Genomic DNA, 22,369 nt, shown 5'->3' with positions numbered 1-22,369 from the left:
ATGGTCGCTGAGCCTGCGTGTCCGGAGCCTGTGCTCCGCAAGGGGAGAGGCCACAGCAGTGACAGGCCCACGTACCGCAAAAAAAACAAAGGAGCTCTAATTTGTATGCTGCAGAGAAGTAAGGTAAATACTGAAAAATGTAATTTGGACAGTAGAGCAATTTATGCCCCAGGGTGTTGAAGACAATAGAACAATCATTTTGCAAACAGAGTTTAACAGCTGGGCACTGTCAGGAAAAGAGACAAAGAAAAACCTGTCAAAACCACTGTCATCTTGGGAGACTAAGGGTTCACCCAAGGCCGCACCCCTTGAGGACCAACATCAGAGGATTAACACTGGGGGGTGGCGGGACAGCAGGGATAGACTTCAGTAATGATCCAGCCATTCACTAAGCAAGTAACAATAATAAGCCCAGAGTGGTGGCTGGGGGGCCTCCACCCATAGTTAGTATATTACCTAAAACATTCAGTTTCCAAAGAAAATATATTATGGGATATACAAAGAAACAGGAAAGTATTACCCATACACTATAGGGTGGTGGGGAGAAGCAGGTAGCAAAAACTTCCTGTGAGAGTAACCAGATGTCAGAGTTAACAAAGGCTTCAGAGTAGCCATTATAAATACATTCAAAGAACTAAAGGAAACCATGATTAAAGAAATAAAGTATGAGACAATGTATCAAATAGAGAATTCAATAAATATAAATTATATATAAAAAAGAACTGGAAATTCTGGAGTTGAAAAGTACAGTAACTGAAAAGAAAAACTCACTAGAGGGTCTTATATTACCTTATTAGGGCTGCCATAACAAAATACCACAGACTGGGTGGCGTAAACAGCAGGTATTTATATTCTCACAGTTCTGGAGGCTAGAATTCCAAGATCAAGGTGTCAGCAGGTTTGGTTCTTTCTTCCTTCCTTCCTTCCATTTATTTATCTAGCTGTGCTGGGTCTTGGTTACGGCATGTGGGCTCTTAGTTGCAGCATGTGGGATCTAGTTCCCTGACCAGGGATCGAACCTGGGCCCCCTGCATTGGGAGCGTGGAGTCTTAACCACTGGACCACCAGGGAAATCCCCAGGTTTGGTTATTTCTGAGCCCTCTCTCCTTGGCTTGCAGATGGCTATCTTTAACTGTGTTCTCACATGGTCATTCCTCTGTGTCCATGTGCCCCTGTTGTTTCTTTTTGTATCCAAATTTCCTCTTCTCATAAGGATACTGCTCAATGGTAAGTAGACTTATCATGGTGATCATTTTGAAATGTATATAAATATTGAATCACTATGTTGTATACCAGCGACTAACATAGTGTTGTAGGTCAATTATACTTCAAAAACAAACAAATTCCTAGAAAAAGAGATCAGATTTGTGGTTACCAGAGTTGGGGGGGAGGGAGAGTTGGGTGAAAGTAGTCTAAAGCTACTGGAAAAAACACATACAATGTAAGAGCTGTGAGCTGAGTCTATTCCGTGTCTTACTGAGGACTGTAGCCCAGGAGATAGCCCCTCAGATAACTCTGAGAAACAGTTCCGAAGAGGTAGGGGAAGAGCCAGCATATATAGTGCAGTCAAGATCTCGGTAAAGGTTTACTGCTCATGAGGATCAAATATCTCAGTCAATGATTTTAGTACTTTTCTAAGTATGGGAAGGTGCGAGCATATGGTGTCATTGAAATTCTTCCTTACATATGCATTTTAACTATCCAGGGGCTCATATATCCAAAACACACAATGCTTCATCCTGAATTCCTTTCAGGGTGCCCTTGTAGGTCAGTGACTGCAGTGGCCAATGACTTGATCCTTGTAGAACTGGAATGGCAGGCCACATTCTCTGTTTACAGTATAAACTTCCAGTTATAAGATAAATAAGTACTAGGGATGTAATGTACAACATGATAAATATAATTAGCACTGCTGTGTGTTATATATGAAAGTTGTTAAGAGAGTGAATCCTAAGAGTTCTCATCACAAGGAAAACATTTTTTTCTATTTCTTTAAGTTTGTATCTATATGAGATGATGGATGTTCACTAAACTTATTGTGGTAATCATTTCATGATGTATGTAAGTCACATCATTATGCTGTATACCTTAAACTTACACAGTGCTGTATATCATTTATATCTCAATAATACTGGAAGAAAAAAAATTAGGACACCACTCAGATTAGATTAGGGCCCACCCTAACAGTCTTGTTTTAATTTAGTCACCTTTTTTTTTTTTTTTTTTTTTTTTTGCGGTACACGGGCCTCTCACTGTTGTGACCTCTCCCGTTGGGGAGCACAGGCTCTGGACGCACAGGCTCAGCGGCCATGGCTCATGGGCCTAGCTGCTCCGCGGCATGTGGGATCTTCCCGGACCGGGGCACAAACCCGTGTCCCCTGCATCAGCAGGCAGACTCTCAACCACTGCACCACCAGGGAAGCCCAGTCACCTTTTTTTTTTTTTAAGTTTTAATTCTTTTTTGAATTTTATTTTATTTTATTTTTATACAGCAGGTTCTTATTAGTTATCTATTTTATACATATTAGTGTATATATGTCAATCCCAGTCCCCCAATTCATCCCACTGAGTTTTAATTTTTTTTACAGTAGGTCCTTGTTGGTTATCTGTTTTATTTTATTTTATTATTTAAAAAATAATTTATTAATTTATTATTTATTTTTGGTTGCATTGGGTCTTTGTTGCTGTGTGCAGGCTTTCTCTTGTTGCGACGAGCAGGGGCTACTTTTCGTTGCGGTACGCAGGCTTCTCATTGCAGTGGCTTCTCTTGTTGCAGAGGATGGGCTCTAGGCACACGGGCTTCAGCAGCTGTGGCTCGCAGGCTCTAGAGCGCAGGCTCAGTAGTTGTGGCACACGGGCCTAGTTGCTCCGTGACATGTGGGATCTTCCTGGACCAGGGCTCGAACCCGTGTCTCCTGTATTGGCAGGCGGATTCTTAACCACTGCGCCACCAGGGAAGCCCTCCATGGTTATCTATTTTAAATATAGCAGTGTGCATAGGTCAATCCCAAACTCCCAATCAATCTTAAAAAAAATTTTATTGGCATATAGTTGACTTACAATGTTGTGTTTGTTTCTGCTGTACAGAAAAGTGAATCGGTTATACATATACATATATCCATTCTTTTTTAGATTCTTTTCCCATATAGGTCATTACAGAGTATTTTTAAAATATTTATTTATTTATTTATTTGGCTGTGCCGGGTCTTAGTTGTGGCATGCGGGATCTAGTTCCCTGACCAAGAATCGAACCCCAGCCCCCTGCATTGGGAGCATGGAGTCTTAACCACTGGACCACCAGGGAAGTCCTGGTCATTATGGAGTATTGAGTAGAGTTTCCTGTGCTATACAGTAGGTCCTTATTAGTTATCTATTTTATATATAGTAGTGTGTAAATCTCCCAATTTAGTCCTCCCCCTTAGTCAACTCTTTAAAGGCACTATCTCCCAATATAGTCATATCCTGACGTACTGGCGGTTTCAACATATGACTTTTGGGAGGGAAACAATTCTGCCTATATAACAGGTCTCCACAGTAAATTTGAATTGGCAGAAGAAAGAATTAATAAACTTGAAGATATATTCATAGAGATTATGCAATCCAAAGAATAGAGAGAAAAAAGAATGAAGAGCCTCAGAGAAATATGGAACACCATTATGCACACCAACATATACGTAGCAGAAGTACCAGAAAGAGAGGAGTGGGAGAAAGGAGGGAAAAAAAGATATTTGAAGAAATAATGGCTAAAAACTTTCCTGAATTTATTGAAAAACAATCTACCCATCTAGGAAGCTCAATGGACGCCAAGTAAAACAAATGCAAAAAGATCCATAAACAGACACATCATAATAAAAATGCTGAAATATAAAGACAAGGAACAAATCTCGAAAGCAGCAAAAGAAAAATGACTCATCATTTACAAGGGAATCCCAATAGGATTAAAAGCTGACTTTTTATCAGAAACAGTGGAGGCCAGAAGAAAGTAGGACAATGTATTCAAAGTGCTCAAAGAAAAATAAAAAGACAGTCAACTAAGAATCCTGTATTGAGCAAAGCTATCTTTCAAAAATGAAGGTGGGGCTTCCCTGGTGGCGTAGTGGTTGAGAGTCCGCCTGCCGATGCAGGGGACATGGGTTCGTGCCCTGGTCTGGGAGAATCCCACATGCCGCGGAGCGGCTGGGCCCGTGAGCCATGGCCGCTGGGCCTGCGCGTCCGGAGCCTGTGCTCCGCAACGGGAGAGGCCACAACAGGGAGAGGCCCGCGTACCACAAAAAAAAAAAAAAAAAAAGAAGAAGGTGAAATAAAGACATTCCCAGGTATATAAAAACTGAGAGACTTTATTGCTAGTAGACCTACCTTACAAGAAATAGGAAGTTGTTTAGGCTGATATCAAGTGACCCCAGATATTAGTTCAAATCCATACAAAAAACCCCAAAGAACAAAGGTAAAGGTAATTGTTGGAGGAGGTCATCAAGATGTGATCGTTGGTTGACCCGAAAGCTGGACCCAGGCAATTAGAGGCTCCTTATCCCCACTACCTGAGTCAGTGGAATATGTATTCTACCCACCATTCCCACACTAGGTGCCATTTCAAGAATGTAGCCTTGAGAGAGTAATGCTGAATTGTTGAGACCACCTGGACTGAATATGTGACTGAACCCTGTTAAGGCCTCTATGTAAACTTTTAAGATTCTGATGGGTGGATGCAGAGATTTACTTAGCTTGCAACCACCCAAGACACGCCTCCTATGTAAGTTCCCTTGCTTATTAAAACTGCCACCTACAAATCTGGAGTGGTCTGCCTCTTTCATTGGTATCTCCTTACCCTCCATGTAAGGGGGCCAATTTCAGATTTCACCTGGGGAACTCCTGAGGTTACAAACCAACAGTAGTTGTATAATTATTAAAGACAATATAAATGCATATTTCTTCTCCTTTCTTCTCTTAACCAGTTTATATATTAACTGTAGAAAATGATATGTCTATAGTGTATTGTTGGGCCTATAACATAGAAATGTAATATATTTTCCAATAGTAGCACAAAGGAGGTGGGTGGAACAAAGATGTATTGGGCTAAGGAAAAATGATAAAAAGAAGGTTAATATAACAGAAGGTATAAATATATACTTGTTCTCCTTTCTTTTCTTAGCTCCTGTAAAAGTCATAAAATTATATAAAGTAATATAATAATGTATTATTAGTTTGTAACATTTATAGATGTAATATGTGTAACAGTAATATCACAAAAAGGGGCAAAAGGGTATAGAAGTATATAGGAATGTTTTATATCTCACTGGAAATAAATTAGTATAAATTAGTATAAATCTGAGGTTTTTTTTATAAAGGATATATATATATATTTTTTGCGGTACGTGGGCCTCTCACTGTTGTGGCCTCTCCCGTTGCGAAGCACAGGCCTAGCCACTCCGCGGCATGTGGGATCTTCCAGGACTGGGGCACGAACCGGTGTCCCCTGCATTGGCAGGCGGACTCCCAACCACTGCGCCACCAGGGAAGCCCTAATTAATTAATTTTATTTTTGGCTGCATCGGGTCTTCGTTGCTGTGCGCGGGCTTTCTCTAGTTGTGGTGAGCAGGGGCTACTCTTTGTTGTGGTGAGCGGGCTTCTCACTGCAGTGGCTTCTCTTGTTGTGGAGCATAGGCTTTAGGCGCATGGGTGTCAGTAGTTGTGGCACGTGGGCTCAGTAGTTGTGGCACGCACTCTAGAGCCTGTGCTCCACAACAAGAGAAGCCACTGCGATGAGAAGCCGAAGCATGGCAGTGAAGTAGCCCCTGCTTGCTGCAACTAGAGAAAGCCCGTGCGCAGCAATGAAGACCCAGCACAGCCAAAAAGAAAAAAGACATGAATGGTAAACCCTAGAGCTGCCATTAGGGAAATAATTCCAAAAATGTGAAAAAATCATTAAAGAAGTTAAAATGCTATATTAGAAAAATATTCACTTAATGCAAAAGAAAGCAGTAAAGTTGGAACAGAGGAACATAAATGAAAAAAAGTAAAATACAAACATACATTCAACTCTATCAACAGTAACAGTAAATGTGAATGGATTAAACAACGCAAAAGATAAAGTTTGTCACACTGGGTAAAAAAACAAGATCCAACTGTTATTGTCTACAGGAGACACACCTTTTTTTTTGGGGGGGGGGGGCTGTGCCATCTTAGTTCCCTGACCGGGGGTTGAACCTGTGCCCCTTGCAGTGGAAGCAAGGAGTCCTAACCACTGGACCGCCAGGGAATTCCCGGGAGACACACTTTAGATTCAAAGATATAAATAGGCTGAAAAAGATATATCATGTAAACAGCAACCACAAGAGAGCTGAAATGGCTATACTAATATCAGACATAATAGACTTTAAAACAAAAAAGTGTTACTACAGATAAAGAGGGACATTCTATAATGATAAAGGGCTCAATCCATCAAGAAGATATAACAATTATAAAATATATGCACTTAGTAAAGGAGCACCAATATACATGAGGGAAAAACTGACAGGAATGTAGGGAGAGATGGACAATTCAATAATTTTTGAGACTTCAATACCCCATTTTCAATAATGGATAGAATAAGTAGGCAGAAGATCAACACAGAAATAGAAAAATCTAACAACACTATAAACCAAATAGATCTAAGAGACACATCCCACTCTTAGAACCCTCCACCCAACAAGAGAATGTACATTCTTCTCAAGTGTACATGGGACATTCTCTAGAATGGACCAAATGATAGGCCATAAAACAAACCTCAATAAATTTAAAAGGATAGAAAGAATACAAAGTATGTTCTCTAGCTACAGTGGAATGAAATTAGAAATCAATAACAGAAGAAAAACTGGAAAATTTATAAATATATGGAAATTAAACAACATACTCTAAAACAATCAATGAATCAAAGAAGTCAAATGGAAAATTAGAAAGTACTTTGAGATGAATGAAATGAAGACACAACATACCAAAACTTATGAGATGCAGCAAAAGCAGTGCTTAGTGGGAAATTTATAGCTTTAAATCTGTAGATTAAAAAAAGAAAAATCTCAAATTAATCACCTAACTTTCTACTTTAACACACTGGAAAAGTGTCTTTTCCAACTAAACCTAAAGCAAGCAGAAGGAAGGGAATAATTAAGATTAGAGGGGAAATTAATGAAAGAGAGAACAGAAAAATAGAGAAAAATCAATGAAACCAGAGCTGGTTCTTTGAAAAGATCAATAAAATTGGTAAACTTTTAGCTAGATTGACTAAATAAATAAATAGCAAAAGAGAGAGGACTCAAATTACTAGAATCAGAAATGAATAGGGAAGTCCCTGGCTGTCCAGTGGTTAGAACTCGGCACTTTCACTGCAGGGCCTGGGTTCAGTCCCTGATCGGGGAACTAAGATCCCACAAGCTGTGCGGCGTGGCCAAAAAAATAAAAAAAATAAAAGAGGGGACATTACTGATGATCTTATAAAGATGAAAAGGATTATAAATGAATACCATGAATAACTGTAAAAGAAATTAAAGATTAAAATGAATGGAAAAACATCCTGTGTTCACTGATTAGAAGATTAACATTAATTTTTTTAGTTACTTTATTTATTTTGGCCACGTCGCCATGAGGCTTGCAGGGTATTAATTCCCTGACCAGGGATTGAACCCAGACCCTCAGCAGTGAAAGTGTGGAGTCTTAACCACCGGACTGCCAGGGAATTCACGATATTAATTAATATTATTTAGATGGCAGTGCTTCCTAAGTTGATCTACAGATTCAATGCAATCTCTATCAAAATTCCAGCTGATTTATTTGTGGAAATTGACAAGCTGACTCAAACATTCATAAGGAATTCATAAGGAATTGCAGGAGATCCAGGATATCCAAAACAATAGGAGGGCTCACACTTCCTGTTTTCAAAACTTTCTACAAAACAACAGTAATCAAGACCTTGTGGTACTGGCATAAAAATAGATATATAGATAAATGGAATAGAATTGAGAGTCCAGAAACAAGCCCATCTGTCTATGGTCAACTGATAATTTTACAAGACTGCCAAGAACATTCAATGGTCTTTTCAACAAATGGTGCTAGGTCACTTGATAGCCACAGGCCAAAGAATGAAACCAAACCCTTATCTCATGCCATATACAAAAATTAACTCAAATTGTATCAAAAACCTAAAAGTAAGAGCTAAAACTATAAAACTCTTGGAAACATAGGGGTAAATCTCTATGACTTCAGATTTATTTATCAGATTTATGTATTCTCAGATGTGATGCCAAAGTATGAATAACAAAAGAAAAATGGTTAAATTGTACTTCATCAAAATTAAAACCTTTTGTGCTTCAAAGAATACCAACAAGAAAGTAAAAAGACAACCCACAGGTTGGGAGACAATATTTGCAAATTATATATCTGATATGGGCCTGGTATCCAGAATATATAAAGAACTCTTACAACTGAACAACCCAAAGTCAAAGAAACCAATTAAAAAATGGGTAAAGGACTTGAATAGACATTTCTCCAAAGATGACATACAGATGGCTAACAAGCACATGTAAAGATGGTCGGCATTAGTCATTAGGGAGGTACAAATCCAAGCCATGATGAGATACCACTTCACAGCTACTAGGATTGCTATTAAAAAAAAAAAAGGAAGTAAGTGCTGGTGATGTGGAGAAATTGGAGCCCTCTTACATTGCTGGCAGGAATATAAAATGGCACAGCTGCTGTGGAAAACAGTTTGCCAGTTCTTCAAAAAGTTAAAGATAGCATTACCAGGGACTTCCCTGGTGGCACAGTGGCTAAGAATCTGCCTGCCAATGCAGGGGACACGGGTTCAATCCCTCGCCTGGGAGGATCCCCCATACTGCGGAGCAACTAAGCCTGTGCGCCACAACTACTGAGCCTGTGCTCTAGAGCCCGTGAGACACAACTACTGAGCCCACGCGCCTAGAGCTCGTGCTCCGCAACAAGAGAAGCCACCGCAATGAGAAGCCCGTGCACCGCAATGAAGAATAGCCTTTGCTCACCACAAGTAGAGAAAGCCCATGCACAGCAAGGAAGAACAAACGCGGCCAAAAAAAAAAAAGATAGCATTACCATATGACCCAGCAATTCTACTCCTAGGTGAATACTCAAAAGAATTGAAAAACAGGTACTCAGAGATATGTACACATTTTCAGAGTAGCCCTATTCACAATTGCCAAAAGGTGGAAAATAAAAAATGTCCATCAACAGATGAATGGATAATAAATTGTGGTATATACATACAATGGAATATTATTCAGCCTCAAAAAGGAAGTTCTGATACATACTACAATGTGAATGAACCTTGAAAACATTATGTTAAGTGAAAGCCAGACACAAAAGACTACATATTATATGATTCTATTTATATGAAGTATCTAGAATAGCTAAATCCACAGAAACGGAATGCATATTGGCGGTTGCCAGGAGATGCTGGGAGGAGAGAATGAGGATCATTTGCTTAATGGGTATGAGGCTTTCTTCTGGGGTGATGAAAATGTTTTGGAATTATATAGAGGTAATGTCACCAAACTGTTCCTTTTAAACCGGTTAACTTCTTGTTATGTGAATTTCACTTCAGTTAAAAAAAATGTTTTAAAAAAGGTTAAACAGTTACCATATGACAGCATTTCCACTTCTAGGTATCTCCCCAAGAGAAATGAAGATGCACATCCACACAGAAATGTGTGTACATGAATGTATCATTACTCATAATAGCCAAAATGTGGAAACAACCTAAAGTCCATCAACTGATGAATGGGTAAACAAAATATAGTATAACCATAAAATGGAATATTATTCAGCCCCCTTAAGGAATGTATTGATATACTGTACAACATGGATGAACGTTGAGAGCACGCTCAGTGAAAGCAGGCAGTCACAAAAGGCCACATATTATATGATTCCATTGATATGAAATGTCCAGAAGAGGTGAATATGTAGAGACAGGAGATTACTGGTTGCCTGGGGGGATGGAGAGTGACTGCTAATGGGTATGCTTTTCTTTCTATTTTTTTTTATTAGCAAACTTTTTTAAATTTTAAAAAATTAGAAAAAATTTTATTGGAGTATAGTTGATTTACAATGTTGTGTCAGTTTCAGGTGTAGGGTATTGCTTTTCTTTTTGAAGTATTGAAAATTTTCTGAAATTAGATAGTGGTGATGGTTGCACAACCTTGGTGAATATACAAAAAGCCACTCAAATGCATATTTTAAAATGGTGAATTATATGATATGTGAATTATATCTCAATAAAGCTGTTACAAAGAAGAGTACATGGGAGAGAAACAAAAGACATTAAGTATACATTATTCTTGGTTGGGCGAGAGGGAAGGAGAGATAAATAGCTAAAGAGGAAGATCAATGGAAAAAAAGCAAGGGAGTGATTACCATAAAAATCAGCGTAGTGGTTACCTGTGTGTGTCATCTGGAGAATCTGGATAATGTGATGGGCTTCTTGAGTGTTGTCAGTTTTGTATTTCTTGACCTGGGTGGTGGTTATGCAAGGGGTTCCTATGTAACTACTTGTTATACTGCAAAGTTATGTTTTATGCACTTTTCTCTATGTGCCTCTCTCCATCTCACTAAGTGGTACCACTTTCCACCTGGTTGCTCAGGTCAAAAATCTTGGAGTCACCTTGACTCTTCTGTCTTACACCTCATATCTAACCTGTCAAGACAACTTGTCAGTTTTACCTTCAAACTACATTCAGAATCTGACCTCTTCTCACCACCACCTGGCTTGAGGCACTTACCATCTCTCACCTGGACAACCTTTTTTTTTTTTTCTGGCTGAGTTGGGTCTTCATTGCTCTGTGCTGGCTTTCTCTAGTTGTGGCGAGCAGGGGCTACTCTTCGTTGCAGTGCGCAGGATTCTCATTGCAGTGGCTTCTCTTGTTGTAGAGCATAGGCTCTAGGCACACGGGCTTCGATAGTTGCAGCATGCTGGCTCAGTAGTTGTGGCTCGTGGGCTCTAGCACGCAGGCTCAGTAGTTGTGGTGCACGGGCTTAGTTGCTCCGCGGCATGTGGGATCTTCCCGGACCCGGGCTCGAACCCACGTCCCCTGCACTGGCAGGCAGATTCTTACCCACTGCACCACCAGCAAAGTCCCAACAGCAGTAGCCTTCTAACTGATCTCTGTGCTTCATCCCTTGACCCTCCTGCCCTGGTTTATTTTCGACATAGCAACCAGTTTCTTTTTTTTCTCCTTTGATCTGGAGGTGTTTCTTAATGAGATATAATCACATACAATGAAATGCACATACATGTACAGTCCAGTGAGTTTGGACAAATGTAGACACCTGTGTAACAAATACCCCGGTTAAGATATAAAACATTTCCATTATCCCCCATAAGTTCCAGAAGGATCCTTTTTAAAGCCAGTGTTAGATCATGTTAGTCCTCTGCTCAGAACCTCCCAGTGACCCTCCATGTCACTGAGAATAAAAACTCAAGTTCGTACAATGGCTCATAAGGCTGTACACAGTCTGCCCTCGCCCCCGCCATTACCTTTCTTATCTAATCTTAGAGTTCTTTCCTCTTCCTTCAGTCTACTCTGTACGGGCTCCCAAAACAGATAATTACATTTCTTCCTCACTGTTCCTAGGACACGTCAGGCACTTTCCTGCCTCAGGGCCTTTGCACTTGGTGTTCTGTCTGGAATGCTCTTCTCCCAGATATCTGCTTCATTTAGGTCTCTGCTCAAATGTCACCTTATCAGAAGAGGCGCTCCCTGACCACCCTATATAAAATAACATGCCCCCCCCACCCTGCACTCTCATCCCCTTACCTTGCTTCATTGTTCTTCATAGCACTTAGCTCAATCTATTATATATTATGCATGTATAATTCTGTTAGTCTCTCTCATGTAAGTTCTAGAGTGCAGGGACTTGAATGCTTTTGCTTTGGCTGTATCTCCAGTGCTTAACTCAATGCCTGGCATATAGTGGGTGCTCAAAAACTATTTATTAAATGAATGTCCACAGCCTCCGGTCTAGTCCAGTCTGCCATCATATCGCCTGGACTAGTGCATGAGCCTCCTAACTGATCTCTCTGGCTTGTGTCCAGTCTCCACAATCCATTTCCCACACTGCAGAATTATCTTTTTAAAATTCAGATCTGATCATCTCACTTTCTTTCTTAAAACCCTTTGATGGCATCCCTTTGCCCTTCTGATAAAGTCCAGAGTCCTTAACATGACTTGCAATGTGGCTGACTTGGCACTGACTACCATCTGTCTTTTGCCTCCAGCATCCTGGTCTGCTTTGAGTTCTTAGCTGAAGCCAGTCCCTCACTTCAGGTCCTTGGTGTATACTAACCCTCTGACTGTGATACTCTTCCTACCACCCCCCTTTCAGGTCTCAATTTGAGGGTCATCTCCTAGGGGAGCCTCCTCTGAGCTCTCAGACTAGGTTAGCGCCTTCAGAGTCCAGCTGCAACTCATCTCTGCTGGCATGCTTTCTTCCCCCCCCCATATTTATTTATTTTTTGCCACGCCACAAGGCTTGCGGGATCTCAGTTCCCCAGCTAGGGACTGAACTCGGGCCACGACAGTGGAAGCCCGGAGTCTTAACCACTAGGGAACTCCCTCCATGTTTAATTTTTTTTTAATTTGTAGGAATAACTATTTAGTTTTCACCTATGAAATGAAGTTGCACCATTTAATTAAACGTGATAAAAATATTTCTTTTAAAAACTTTAATCATAAACTTTGTAAACATGAAAAATACCTTGAGTACACCACTGATTTTTGCTAGTCATTGTCCTGTTTCTTTCCATGACACTTTTTAGAACACTGTCTTCCTTTGCGTTCCACCTCAGTGTAAGCTTCTCTTTCTCCATCTGCCTCTACAACTTCCTCTTTCCTGTTCTGCTGTTTTTTTGTCTCATCTCTTAAATGCTGTTTTCTGTGTGATGCTTTCTTTAGCCCTTTTCCCACTAGGCTTCTCATGTATCCCCACTGTACTTAATACATTCTGTTAAAGAATGTTATCACATTATATCAAGTGAGTTTGATTCTGAACTCTCCCAAAGTCTGGGATCGGCTTAATCCTGAGAGATCAACCCACTGCACTTTTGTTCTTGTACTCATCACACCTGCACTGTTTGATGTCCAGCTCCATGAGGTAAGGGGCTATGTCTATCTTGTTTGCTAATATCCTGTATGCCAGGCATGGTGCCTGACAGAGTTGCTCAAAGAATATCTTTAAATGGACTAATGAATATGAATATAGAAACTAACCCACAATTTATTCTTACATCTGTTTCCTGGGATCAGCCCAAATTCTAGTCAGATCAAGAAAAATTTACTAGTCATTTTCCCTAACTGGCCTCCCTGCCTTCCATCTCCCTGCCATCTATCCAATAGCCTGCAACCACAGTAACATTAAAAAAAAAAAAGTCTGATTGTGTTCCCTTCCCCAAGTCTCTATCTCGTCATTACCAACGGAATATAGTCAAAGCTCCTCGGCTTGGGTTCAAGGCTTTGGCCCTGATCTCCTTTTTCAAACCTCTGTGGGTTTATTTATTAAGTGCTTATTATATGCCAAGCACTGGCCTGGTCACTGAGGAGTTCACAAACTAGTTGGGAACACAGGTACATAGATTAACTTTAATAGGGCGTGATCAGCTCTATTACAGGGTCTGAGAGCACACAGTTTCAGACAATGGATCATAAAATGTTAGATTTTTGCCCTCTGCAGGTTCACAAGTTCAGTGTAGAACTGCATGTCCAAAACGGTGGCTACCAGCCACATTTCAAGTGCTGAACAGCCACACGAAGCTAGTGTAGTGGCTGTCATACTGGACCACGGAGCATAGGCCATTTCAGTCATCCATGGCAGGGGGTTACCTAAAGGTGCTTTAAGGAGAGCAAGGAGCATCTCCCATACGCACAGGCTGTGGGGCTATAGCTACCAGTCTCCCGACCCAATTCTCCCACTCCCACTGCTGCCCTCAACCCCCAACAGACACACCTTGGCTGGGGTGTATTTTGTTTTGTTTTGTTTTTTGCGGTACGTGGGCCTCTCACTGCTGTGGCCTCTCCCGTTGCGGAGCACAGGCTCCGGACGCGCAGGCTCAGCGGCCATCGCTCACGGGCCCAGCCGCTCCGCGGCATGTGGGATCTTCCCCGACCGGGGCACAAACCCGCGTCCCCTGCATCGGCAGGCGGACTCTCAACCACTGCGCCACCAGGGAAGCCCGGCTGGGGTGTATTTTGAAGTAGTACGCGCTCCCAAGACGGATAATGTATGAAAGTACTTTTGTAAATTATTAAGTGATGCAAAAATGTGATATAATAAATAGGTCCAGTTCTTGCTTTCATCACAGCTTTGGTCACTTCAAGCAAATTCTAGCTCTTTTCTCGAACTTCTCCCATCCCCCAAATTTATGCTAAAGGGTTTTGAAAAGTATCTGTTACACACAGGCAGCATTTATACCAGGTAAAAATCCAGATTATACCTACCTTGGTGCTTTTACAAGCCATCCATCCAGCACCCTACTTCACCACCCGCCTTTTACTCTCACTTTCCCTAGAAAGGAAGGACACAAATTAAGATTTCCAAAACAAAAAAACATTTATTTTGAGATTTGAGAATAATGGGAAAATTAAGTAATGGGAATTGGACCCTCATCGGGATCTTCTGGGAAATCGGAAGCACCATCCTCTTCTGGAGCTCTGTGCTTCTCCAGTTTAGCAATCAATTCTTTCGCTGGATTGAAGACGCCATTGGTCTGCTGGTCACAGACATAGCAGCGCGGGGTGGTGCGGAAATGCTGCAGGGCACAGCTCTCGCAGAAATAATGCCTGCACTTGGTGACAACTGGGTTTTGGAAGGTCTGGCGACAGATGAAACACTTGAATGGTATTTCCTCCTCATCACTTCCCACTTCATAGTTTTCATCCTCATAGACACCATAGCGACCCTCATCAAGCTCACGTTCGATCTGCCACCCATGCTTGTAATCTGAACGGTCATGAAGGAATTTGCAGCTGTCTCCGAAGCCGCAAAAGCCAGTCTCCTTGTAGTCCTTACAAATGTCGGGCTGGTAATCCCAGCGCACGGTGGCACGCAGATGCTCGGGAGCTCGGATGGGGCCCTTCCTCACCATCCCGGAGGAAGCATTGCCCATAGACGTATCCTTAGGCTTCATGTATTTCTGATAATTATTGATTCCCCGATAGATCTTGTCATCTTCCTTGCCCTTCAGCTCCTCCTGGATCTTCTGGCTGCGCTCAAAGATGGCTTGCGCGTCACGTTCCTTCTCTGTGTCTAGTTCGTAGACAGCAGTCGCCCCCATATCTTCTGGCCCCACGGGTTTCGCCGAGCGAGTGGACTTATACACCACGCCGAGGCTCTCGGGCTCGTTCTCCCCCTCCCCCTCTCCGCTACTCAGGTCGCCGTAAGCCGCATTCTGTTTACCACTGCCACGGGTTTTCTGTATCATCGGATTGTGGGTCGCCCGCTTCTTTTCCGGGCGGATCACAGTGTTGCCTTCGTCACTGCTGCTGCTGTCTCCGGACTCTCGTTTGCAGACCGGGCGCTTTCTGCGGCCTGCAGCCCCTTTTCGCACAGGCTTTTTGAAAAAAAAGGTGCACACCTGGTCTGTCGTCTTTCCTGGAGAAAGTTGCTCTGCCATTTTAAGAGTTTCGAGCTCCGAAACGGCTGTGGCCTGCTGGGCGGCGCGGAGCTGCTTCACGTCACTGCACGTCTTGCACTTGACCGCGAGTCGGTGCAAAATCCGCTGCGGAACGATGACTGTGGGAGCAAGAGTGTGCGAGAGCGCAGGCGCGCGCCACGCTTGGGCCCTGCCGCGCTCCGTAGCTTCCTCCGCGTACATGACTCCGCCCCGCTCGTTCGCTGCCGCGGAAGTTACGGGAAAGGGATTGAAGCCGGGTCACCTTTAAGGAGCGTGGAAGGAAGTGTTTGGCCTTGGTAACGGTGTCGCGATGTGGTTCGAGATTCTCCCCGGGATCGCCGTCATGGCCGTGTGCTTATTCATCCCGGGAATGGCCACTGCACGCATCCACAGGTTCACTAACGGGGGCAAGGTAAGGCGGCTTCTCCGGCCCGGCGGCTGACTCCACCGGCTGGCGTTACGAAATGGGCGGTGGGGTCGGGAACCCATTAGAACCCGGAGCCTCTCTCCGAGATGGGGAATACCGAGATCGGCCCTTTTTCTTTTTATTGCCTAAAAGCAGAGGCTTGTGGAACGAAGCCGACGGGAACCGTATTCTACTTTAGCAAGAAACAGCTGGCTGCTAGGTGAAGCGTGGGCAGGAGGGCGGAGTAGAGTTTTGGGGGCTGGAAAGATAGGAGATTGAAAGAGGTAGGTCCAAACTGCTAGGCAGAGGAGAGAGGCGTCGATTAGTCTTGGCCCCACTCCCTCTGACCTCTGGTCTCCTTTCTTGCTGGATTTTGGTTTTAATTTCTCGCATCCATATCTTGGTATCTTCATGTTTTTCACTTTTTTCTAGCCTTTGTTTTGTTTTTGGCTGCGCCGCGCGGCTTTCGGGATCTCAGTTCCCCGACCAGGGGTTGAACCCCGCTCGGGCAGTGAAAGTGCCCAGTCCGAACCACTGGACCTCCAGGAAATTCCCCTTAATTAGGTTTTTTTTACCTTGACATTTTTTTATCCTCCCACTTTCTCTTGCAAGCCTTTAGGAACTTAGGTCATGCTCCTGTTTTTCACATTAGGATTTGTGATTTTCCTCTCTAATTAGTCCTTCACATTATCTCAGAGTATAAATGTACTTACTTTCTGGTTTTGTGATTGTCTTTCACTTGTGATCTACCACTGTCGTTTCTTCTCACTAGGGTCCCCAAAGGGAACAAGTAGTCATGACTTTAAAAAAAAAAAAGAAAGGAGGAAAGAAAAAAAAATGATGCTGGTTAAAATAGAAAGTGTAAGAACTCATGGTTACCATCTTAGCTCTAAAGTTTAGTGGTCCGATTTTATTTAGGATTCTGGTCTTATATTGTTAATTTAGTTTTTATATCAGTGATTCCATTTTTCTGGAATGTCACTTATAAATATCCCTCTATTGGGTCACTCATCTTTGTAAACTACAATAACAATTTCTTTTAATTGTAGGAAAAAAGGGTTGCCCATTATTCATATCAGTGGAATTTGATGGAAAGAGATAGGCGCATCTCTGGAGTTAATCGTTACTATGTATCAAAGGTAAGATGGCTCTGACGCTAGCCCATCTGTCAGGGTTGAGGTGCATTCTGGTTAATGTTTTGCCAAAGGTCTTACAGCAGACTGGGAAAATGCAAACTAAAATAGCACTGTCTTTTACATATTTAATGATCCTTTGCATTTCTTATTATGTGGATCATCTGCCTATATCCTTTCTTGTTCTGTTGTCTTTTTCTTTTTGATTTATAGGGCTTCTTATATATATATTACAGATATTAATCTTTTGTCTCTTTTATATGTGGCAAATATTTTTCTCAGTCTGCTGTCTTTTTTACTTTATGGTGGCTTTCATCAGATAGTTTTTTTTTTAACGTCTTTATTGGAGTATAATTGCTTTACAATGGTGTGTTAGTTTCTGCTTTATAACAAAGTGAATCAGTTATACATATGTTCCCATGTCTCTTCCCTCTTGCATCTCCCTCCCTCCCACCCTCCCTATCCCACCCCTCTAGGTGGTCACAAAGCACCGAGCTGATCAGATAGTTTTTAATCTTGATGTTCAGTTTATCATATTTTTATCGTTCTGGATTTTGGGTTTTATATCTTGTTTACAAATGACTTTTGTACCCAAGATTCTAAAAATATCTTTCTACAGTTTCTCCAAATACCATTAAAGTCTTTTTTACATTTAGTGCTCTGACCTGTCTACAGGTCATTTTGGGGTATAATGTGAAGCAAGGATTTAACTTTAGTTTTCTCCAAGAAACAGCCAGTTGTCACAGTTATCTACATATGGAAAAGTCCATTTTTTATTTGAAATACCACTCTAGTAAACTAAATTTCCATATACACATGGGTCTGTTTCATGAATGCACTCTTCTATACTCCATTGGTTTGCCAGTTCCTGCACCAGTACATTAAAGAATTACTATAATTTTTTATTTGATTGAATCATATGAAACTGCTGTTTTTGTGGGTCAAAAATGGCCAAGCAGGGCTTCCCTGGTGGTGCAGTGGTTGGGAGTCCGCCTGCCGATGCAGGGGTCGCGGGTTCGTGCCCCGGTCCAGGAGGATCCCACGTGCCGCGGAGCGGCTGGGCCCGTGGGCTGTGGCTGCTGGGCCTGCGCGTCCGGAGCCTGTGCTCTGCAATGGGAGGGGCCACAGCGGTGAGAGGCCCGCGTACCGCAAACAAACAAACAAACAAACAAAAAATGGCCAAGCAGTAGCATTTTCATATGGTTCAACTTAATAGTATGTTCTTATATATTGTAGGAGTTCATCCTCATTATTCTTGTAAAAATTTTACTATTTTATACTTTCTCCTTGCTGATTCACCCTTCACAGCAAATCTAGGTAAATATTAATTCCATTTTATAGATTAGAAAACAGAAGGTCAGAGTGATTAAATTATAGTATAAGGACTCAACCTATGTGATCTGCCTCTCAGTATAGTGCTATTTGAGAATCTAATCTGATGAACATGATGATAGATATCTACTCATCTAGAGTGGTATTTCTCAAAGTATGGTTCAAGAATAACCAAAAAAAGGGGGAGTGGGGGAGGAATTCCTTGGCTGTCCAGTGGTTAGGACTCTGAGCTTCCACTGCAAGGGGCAGGGACACGGGGCACGGGTTCGATCCCTGGTTAGGGAACTCAGATCCTGCAAGCCGCACAGCCAAAAAAAAAGAAAAAAAAAGTATGCCATCAGGATCACCTGGCATGTGAGATAAAATACAGATTCCTAGGACCCTGACTGGACCAAATGAATTAGGATTTTTACAAGGTGGCTCCTAGGACTATGCAATTTTAATTTCTCTCAAGGTGATTCTTCCTTCAATTGAAACGGAATACGTGGAATGTGTTATTTTAACACCTGGAAGAAATGTCATCACTGATTACTCTTTTACTTTGTTGTTTCTGAAGTATTTGGTTGTGAACTGAGTAAGATAGAGTGGTCTTCTGAATAGTGTCATGCTTACAGGGCAAGAGTTCTGGAGTTGGGGGTCCCTGAACTTGAATTCTGGCTCTACTGCTTCCTTACTGACTTAAACGAGGGACTTTAAATCTCTCTGAGCCTCCATTTTTTTCACCTGTAAAAAAGTAGAATGGGGCTAATAATATCTTTCCTGATGTTGGCTGTTATTTTATAAAATGGATTTACCTTACTGTCCTCTGACGCTGAGGGTGCTTTGTAGAAGGATCCAGGTGGTAAATAGTTGCTTTACTTTAGTCTTGATTGCAAGTGGAAGGGGGGGTTGTCTTTTCATATAAAGTGGTATGTTTGCTACTGTCAGAAAATGAAAATTAGGAGCCATTATAGGTTATAGGAATCATTGTAGGTTATAGTACATGTACATCTTTGACAGGAACAGAATTCTCACATCATCCTTTTTAAACTGTTTTTCAGGGTTTGGAGAACATTGATTAAGGAAGCATTTTCCTGATTGATGAAAAATAACTCAGTTACGCTTGTCTACCCCTGCTAGACGGTTATGCAGTGTATTGTGTAGCATGCAGTGTATTTTGTAGTGTGTAATAAAAATAAAACAAAAAAGTAAAATCAGAGGTTTTCTTTACTTTTTAGAATGGTACTACACAAGATCAAGCAGTCTACCCAATGTAGCCTTATCACTTTAAAAAAACTAAAGGCAACTGAGGCTTGTAAAATTAGAGACATAATGTACACCAAGTGCCGATCACTGTGCCTGGTGCCTAATGTGTCACAAATGGTAGTTCCTGCTATTGTAATATTACTGAAAACCATTGTTTCTTCAGAGATTGCTAGGAGAATACAGAAAAAGTAGTACTTTGTTTTTTTTCTAGTTCCTTTTCTGGGTGAATCCTATGTGCTTAAAATTCCAGACCGCACCTTCAACTTTCATGCACTCTGTATCCAGCACATAGTATTCACTTAAGTGTTGATTTTTATTTTAGATTGCTGTGTAGAGCAGAAACAACAGTGATTATGTTTATTAAAATGAGTGTACCGACCATTTGAAATAAAGAATTGCATGTTCAGATAAGATGAAGATCTGAAAGGGTGTAACTACTGTGAAGATGGTGATACTCCATGTGTACAGATCAACACCCCAGGTGACCACAGGACCTCTGGGTGAGAAAACTAAGTTATTTGTCATCCCCATCTTTTATTTAGTTTAACATTTGATCTGCTGGTGACCTTAAACACACCTGCACTGTATAGTTTCCATTGACCTCATCTTACAGGACAGGGCTTACAGAGGAAGGAGGTGGCAGTCCCACTTAGAGGAATACTGTATATTGTGCCACCCTGTGATGATGAAACTGTTTAAGGAAAGCTGTGGTCATGGTTACAAATTTAATACAACCTCTAGTCTTTATTTAGTGCTACACAGGGCTCATTTTGCTGACTGTTATGAGAACTATCTCTGGAAAGGAAGAGAGAGGGCAGGTAGTACAGATAGGAATACAGGAGACTTACTGACAACATTACTAAATTTGTCACTAAATCTATTGATTTTTAGGTCTGTTCTCTGTCCACTGTACCTCTAGGCAGGGCTCATCCACTAGAGGATTCATCCTTAGATGAATGTCAGGGCTGTATAGCGAGGGGCTACAAAGTGACAGAAAATCAGTTGGTCAGGTTTAGCATTAGCGTCCGAATTTTTCACTCCCTTTTTTGTGGCACTTGCTATGAAATTTAGCCTTATTTTTATACTCCACTGCCAGGGAGTAAACCAGATTAAAATGCACACTTTGAAGCTAGAAGACTATAGTGGTGCGTTGTAGCCTGCATTTCTCTTGATTTTTTGAAAGTGCAGTTAGCCAGAAGGGTTTTCTTACAGCAGCTATGACAGATGTGGTCTGGCTGCTGACCTCGGGTCCATTGGTCACCTGCTTTTAAGGCCAGTTGAAAGGATGCTTGGTAAACGATGCCATTCATTTGGTTTTATTTTTTATTTATGTTTATTAAAGTATAGTTGATGTACAGTATTATATAAGTTTCAGGTACACAACAAAGTCACAATTCTTAAAGGTTACTCTCCATTTATAGTTATTATAAGATATTGGCTATATTCCCTGTCCTGTACAATATATCCTTGTAGCTAATTTTATACATATGGCTTTATTCTTTAACTTTTAAAACAGATACTGTATTCACATAGCTCAAAAATCCAACAATATAAGGTATTCAGTGAAAAGACTTGTTCCAGTCCCCTGCCCAGCACCTGCCCCACTGTCACAGTACCCCAAAGGGTCTCTATGCATGTAGAAATACAAACACGTGTTCTTCTGTCTTCTGTGATGGTAACATTTGATACACAGTTTACCTTTATGTCACTTGTTTGGAAGAATGGTTCTTGTTTGAAATTATATCTGTCAGGCTGCCATCATTATTTCTAGGGTGAAATGAAATAGTAGGAAAGAATTTGAAAAAGTTTAGAGGAAGCCATACACATTCAGAAGGGGGTTGGAAGAGGATGGCCCTGCCCTTTGGGAAACACTTTTAAATGAAATATTTATGAAAAAAAAGACAACACTCTAGAATCAGCAATTCCAACTTATAAGGACCCTTAGACATCTAGTCCAAATTCTGATTCCTCAGATGAGGAAACAAAGGTTCAGCCATGGGAAGCCATCACCTGGCTAGCTAGTAGCAGATCAAGGACTAGAATCTTGGTGTCTAGACTCCCAACCTAGTGTACTTTTAACTGTTCTTTGTGGCTCACTTCAATAAACACTGCTGAGTGAATGCCACATGCCAGGTACTGTGCCCCAGATTTGAATAAGACAGCCTCGCCCTTCTGGAGCTCAGTCCGGAGGACTGCAAGGCAGTTATAGGATGGGGTGGTGAGTGCTATGACAGGGGTCTGCAGAAGGTGCTGTGGGAGCACACAGCTGGGATCTGACCCAACCTTCAGATGGAGGGAAGGGAGAGGGCTTCAGGTAAGTTCCAGGTGATGCCCACACCAAGCGAAGTCTTGAAGGTTGGGGAGCATTTACGAGATAAGCAACTGAGGCGAGAAAGCAGCGCGAGTGTGAGGACACAAACTAGCGTGGCTGTGTGGGAAAGAGCCGCAAGTATTGTGCAGAACTAGAGCAAAGAGTGAGGCAGGAAGGAGAGGGAAGAGGGAGCAGAGAGGCTGGCAGGGCCCAGAACACCAAGGGCCTGGCCCGTCTCCCTTGGGTGTCAGACTTTGTCCAGGGCAGCTGGAAGCCTC

At 41.8% G+C, this 22,369-nt stretch overlaps 2 protein-coding genes and 1 non-coding gene across 3 annotated transcripts; 1 reads left to right on the top strand and 2 right to left on the bottom strand.

The window, feature by feature from the left end:
- Positions 1-998: 998 nt before the first annotated feature.
- TRNAW-CCA (transfer RNA tryptophan (anticodon CCA)) lies at positions 999-1,071 on the bottom strand. The gene has a single exon. It is a non-coding gene; the product is annotated as a tRNA-Trp (tRNA).
- Positions 1,072-14,576: 13,505 nt separating this feature from the next.
- RNF113A (ring finger protein 113A) lies at positions 14,577-15,782 on the bottom strand. Its single transcript, XM_019949542.2, has one exon. The coding sequence runs from the start codon at positions 15,662-15,664 to the stop codon at positions 14,633-14,635; it is 1,032 nt and encodes a 343-aa protein (XP_019805101.1). The 5' UTR covers positions 15,665-15,782; the 3' UTR covers positions 14,577-14,632.
- A 160-nt stretch (positions 15,783-15,942) lies between these two features.
- On the top strand, positions 15,943-19,731 carry NDUFA1 (NADH:ubiquinone oxidoreductase subunit A1). Its single transcript, XM_019949544.3, has 3 exons — positions 15,943-16,076; positions 17,120-17,209; positions 19,576-19,731. Exons 1-3 carry the CDS (start codon positions 15,975-15,977, stop codon positions 19,594-19,596), a joined length of 213 nt encoding a protein of 70 aa, XP_019805103.1. The 5' UTR covers positions 15,943-15,974; the 3' UTR covers positions 19,597-19,731.
- Positions 19,732-22,369: the final 2,638 nt, after the last annotated feature.

This window comes from Tursiops truncatus, chromosome X (genome assembly GCF_011762595.2).
Source record: "Tursiops truncatus isolate mTurTru1 chromosome X, mTurTru1.mat.Y, whole genome shotgun sequence".
Taxonomy (NCBI): domain Eukaryota; kingdom Metazoa; phylum Chordata; class Mammalia; order Artiodactyla; family Delphinidae; genus Tursiops; species Tursiops truncatus.
The sequence above is the reverse complement of the archived record's forward strand: the minus strand, read 5'-3'. Positions and strand labels throughout refer to the sequence as shown.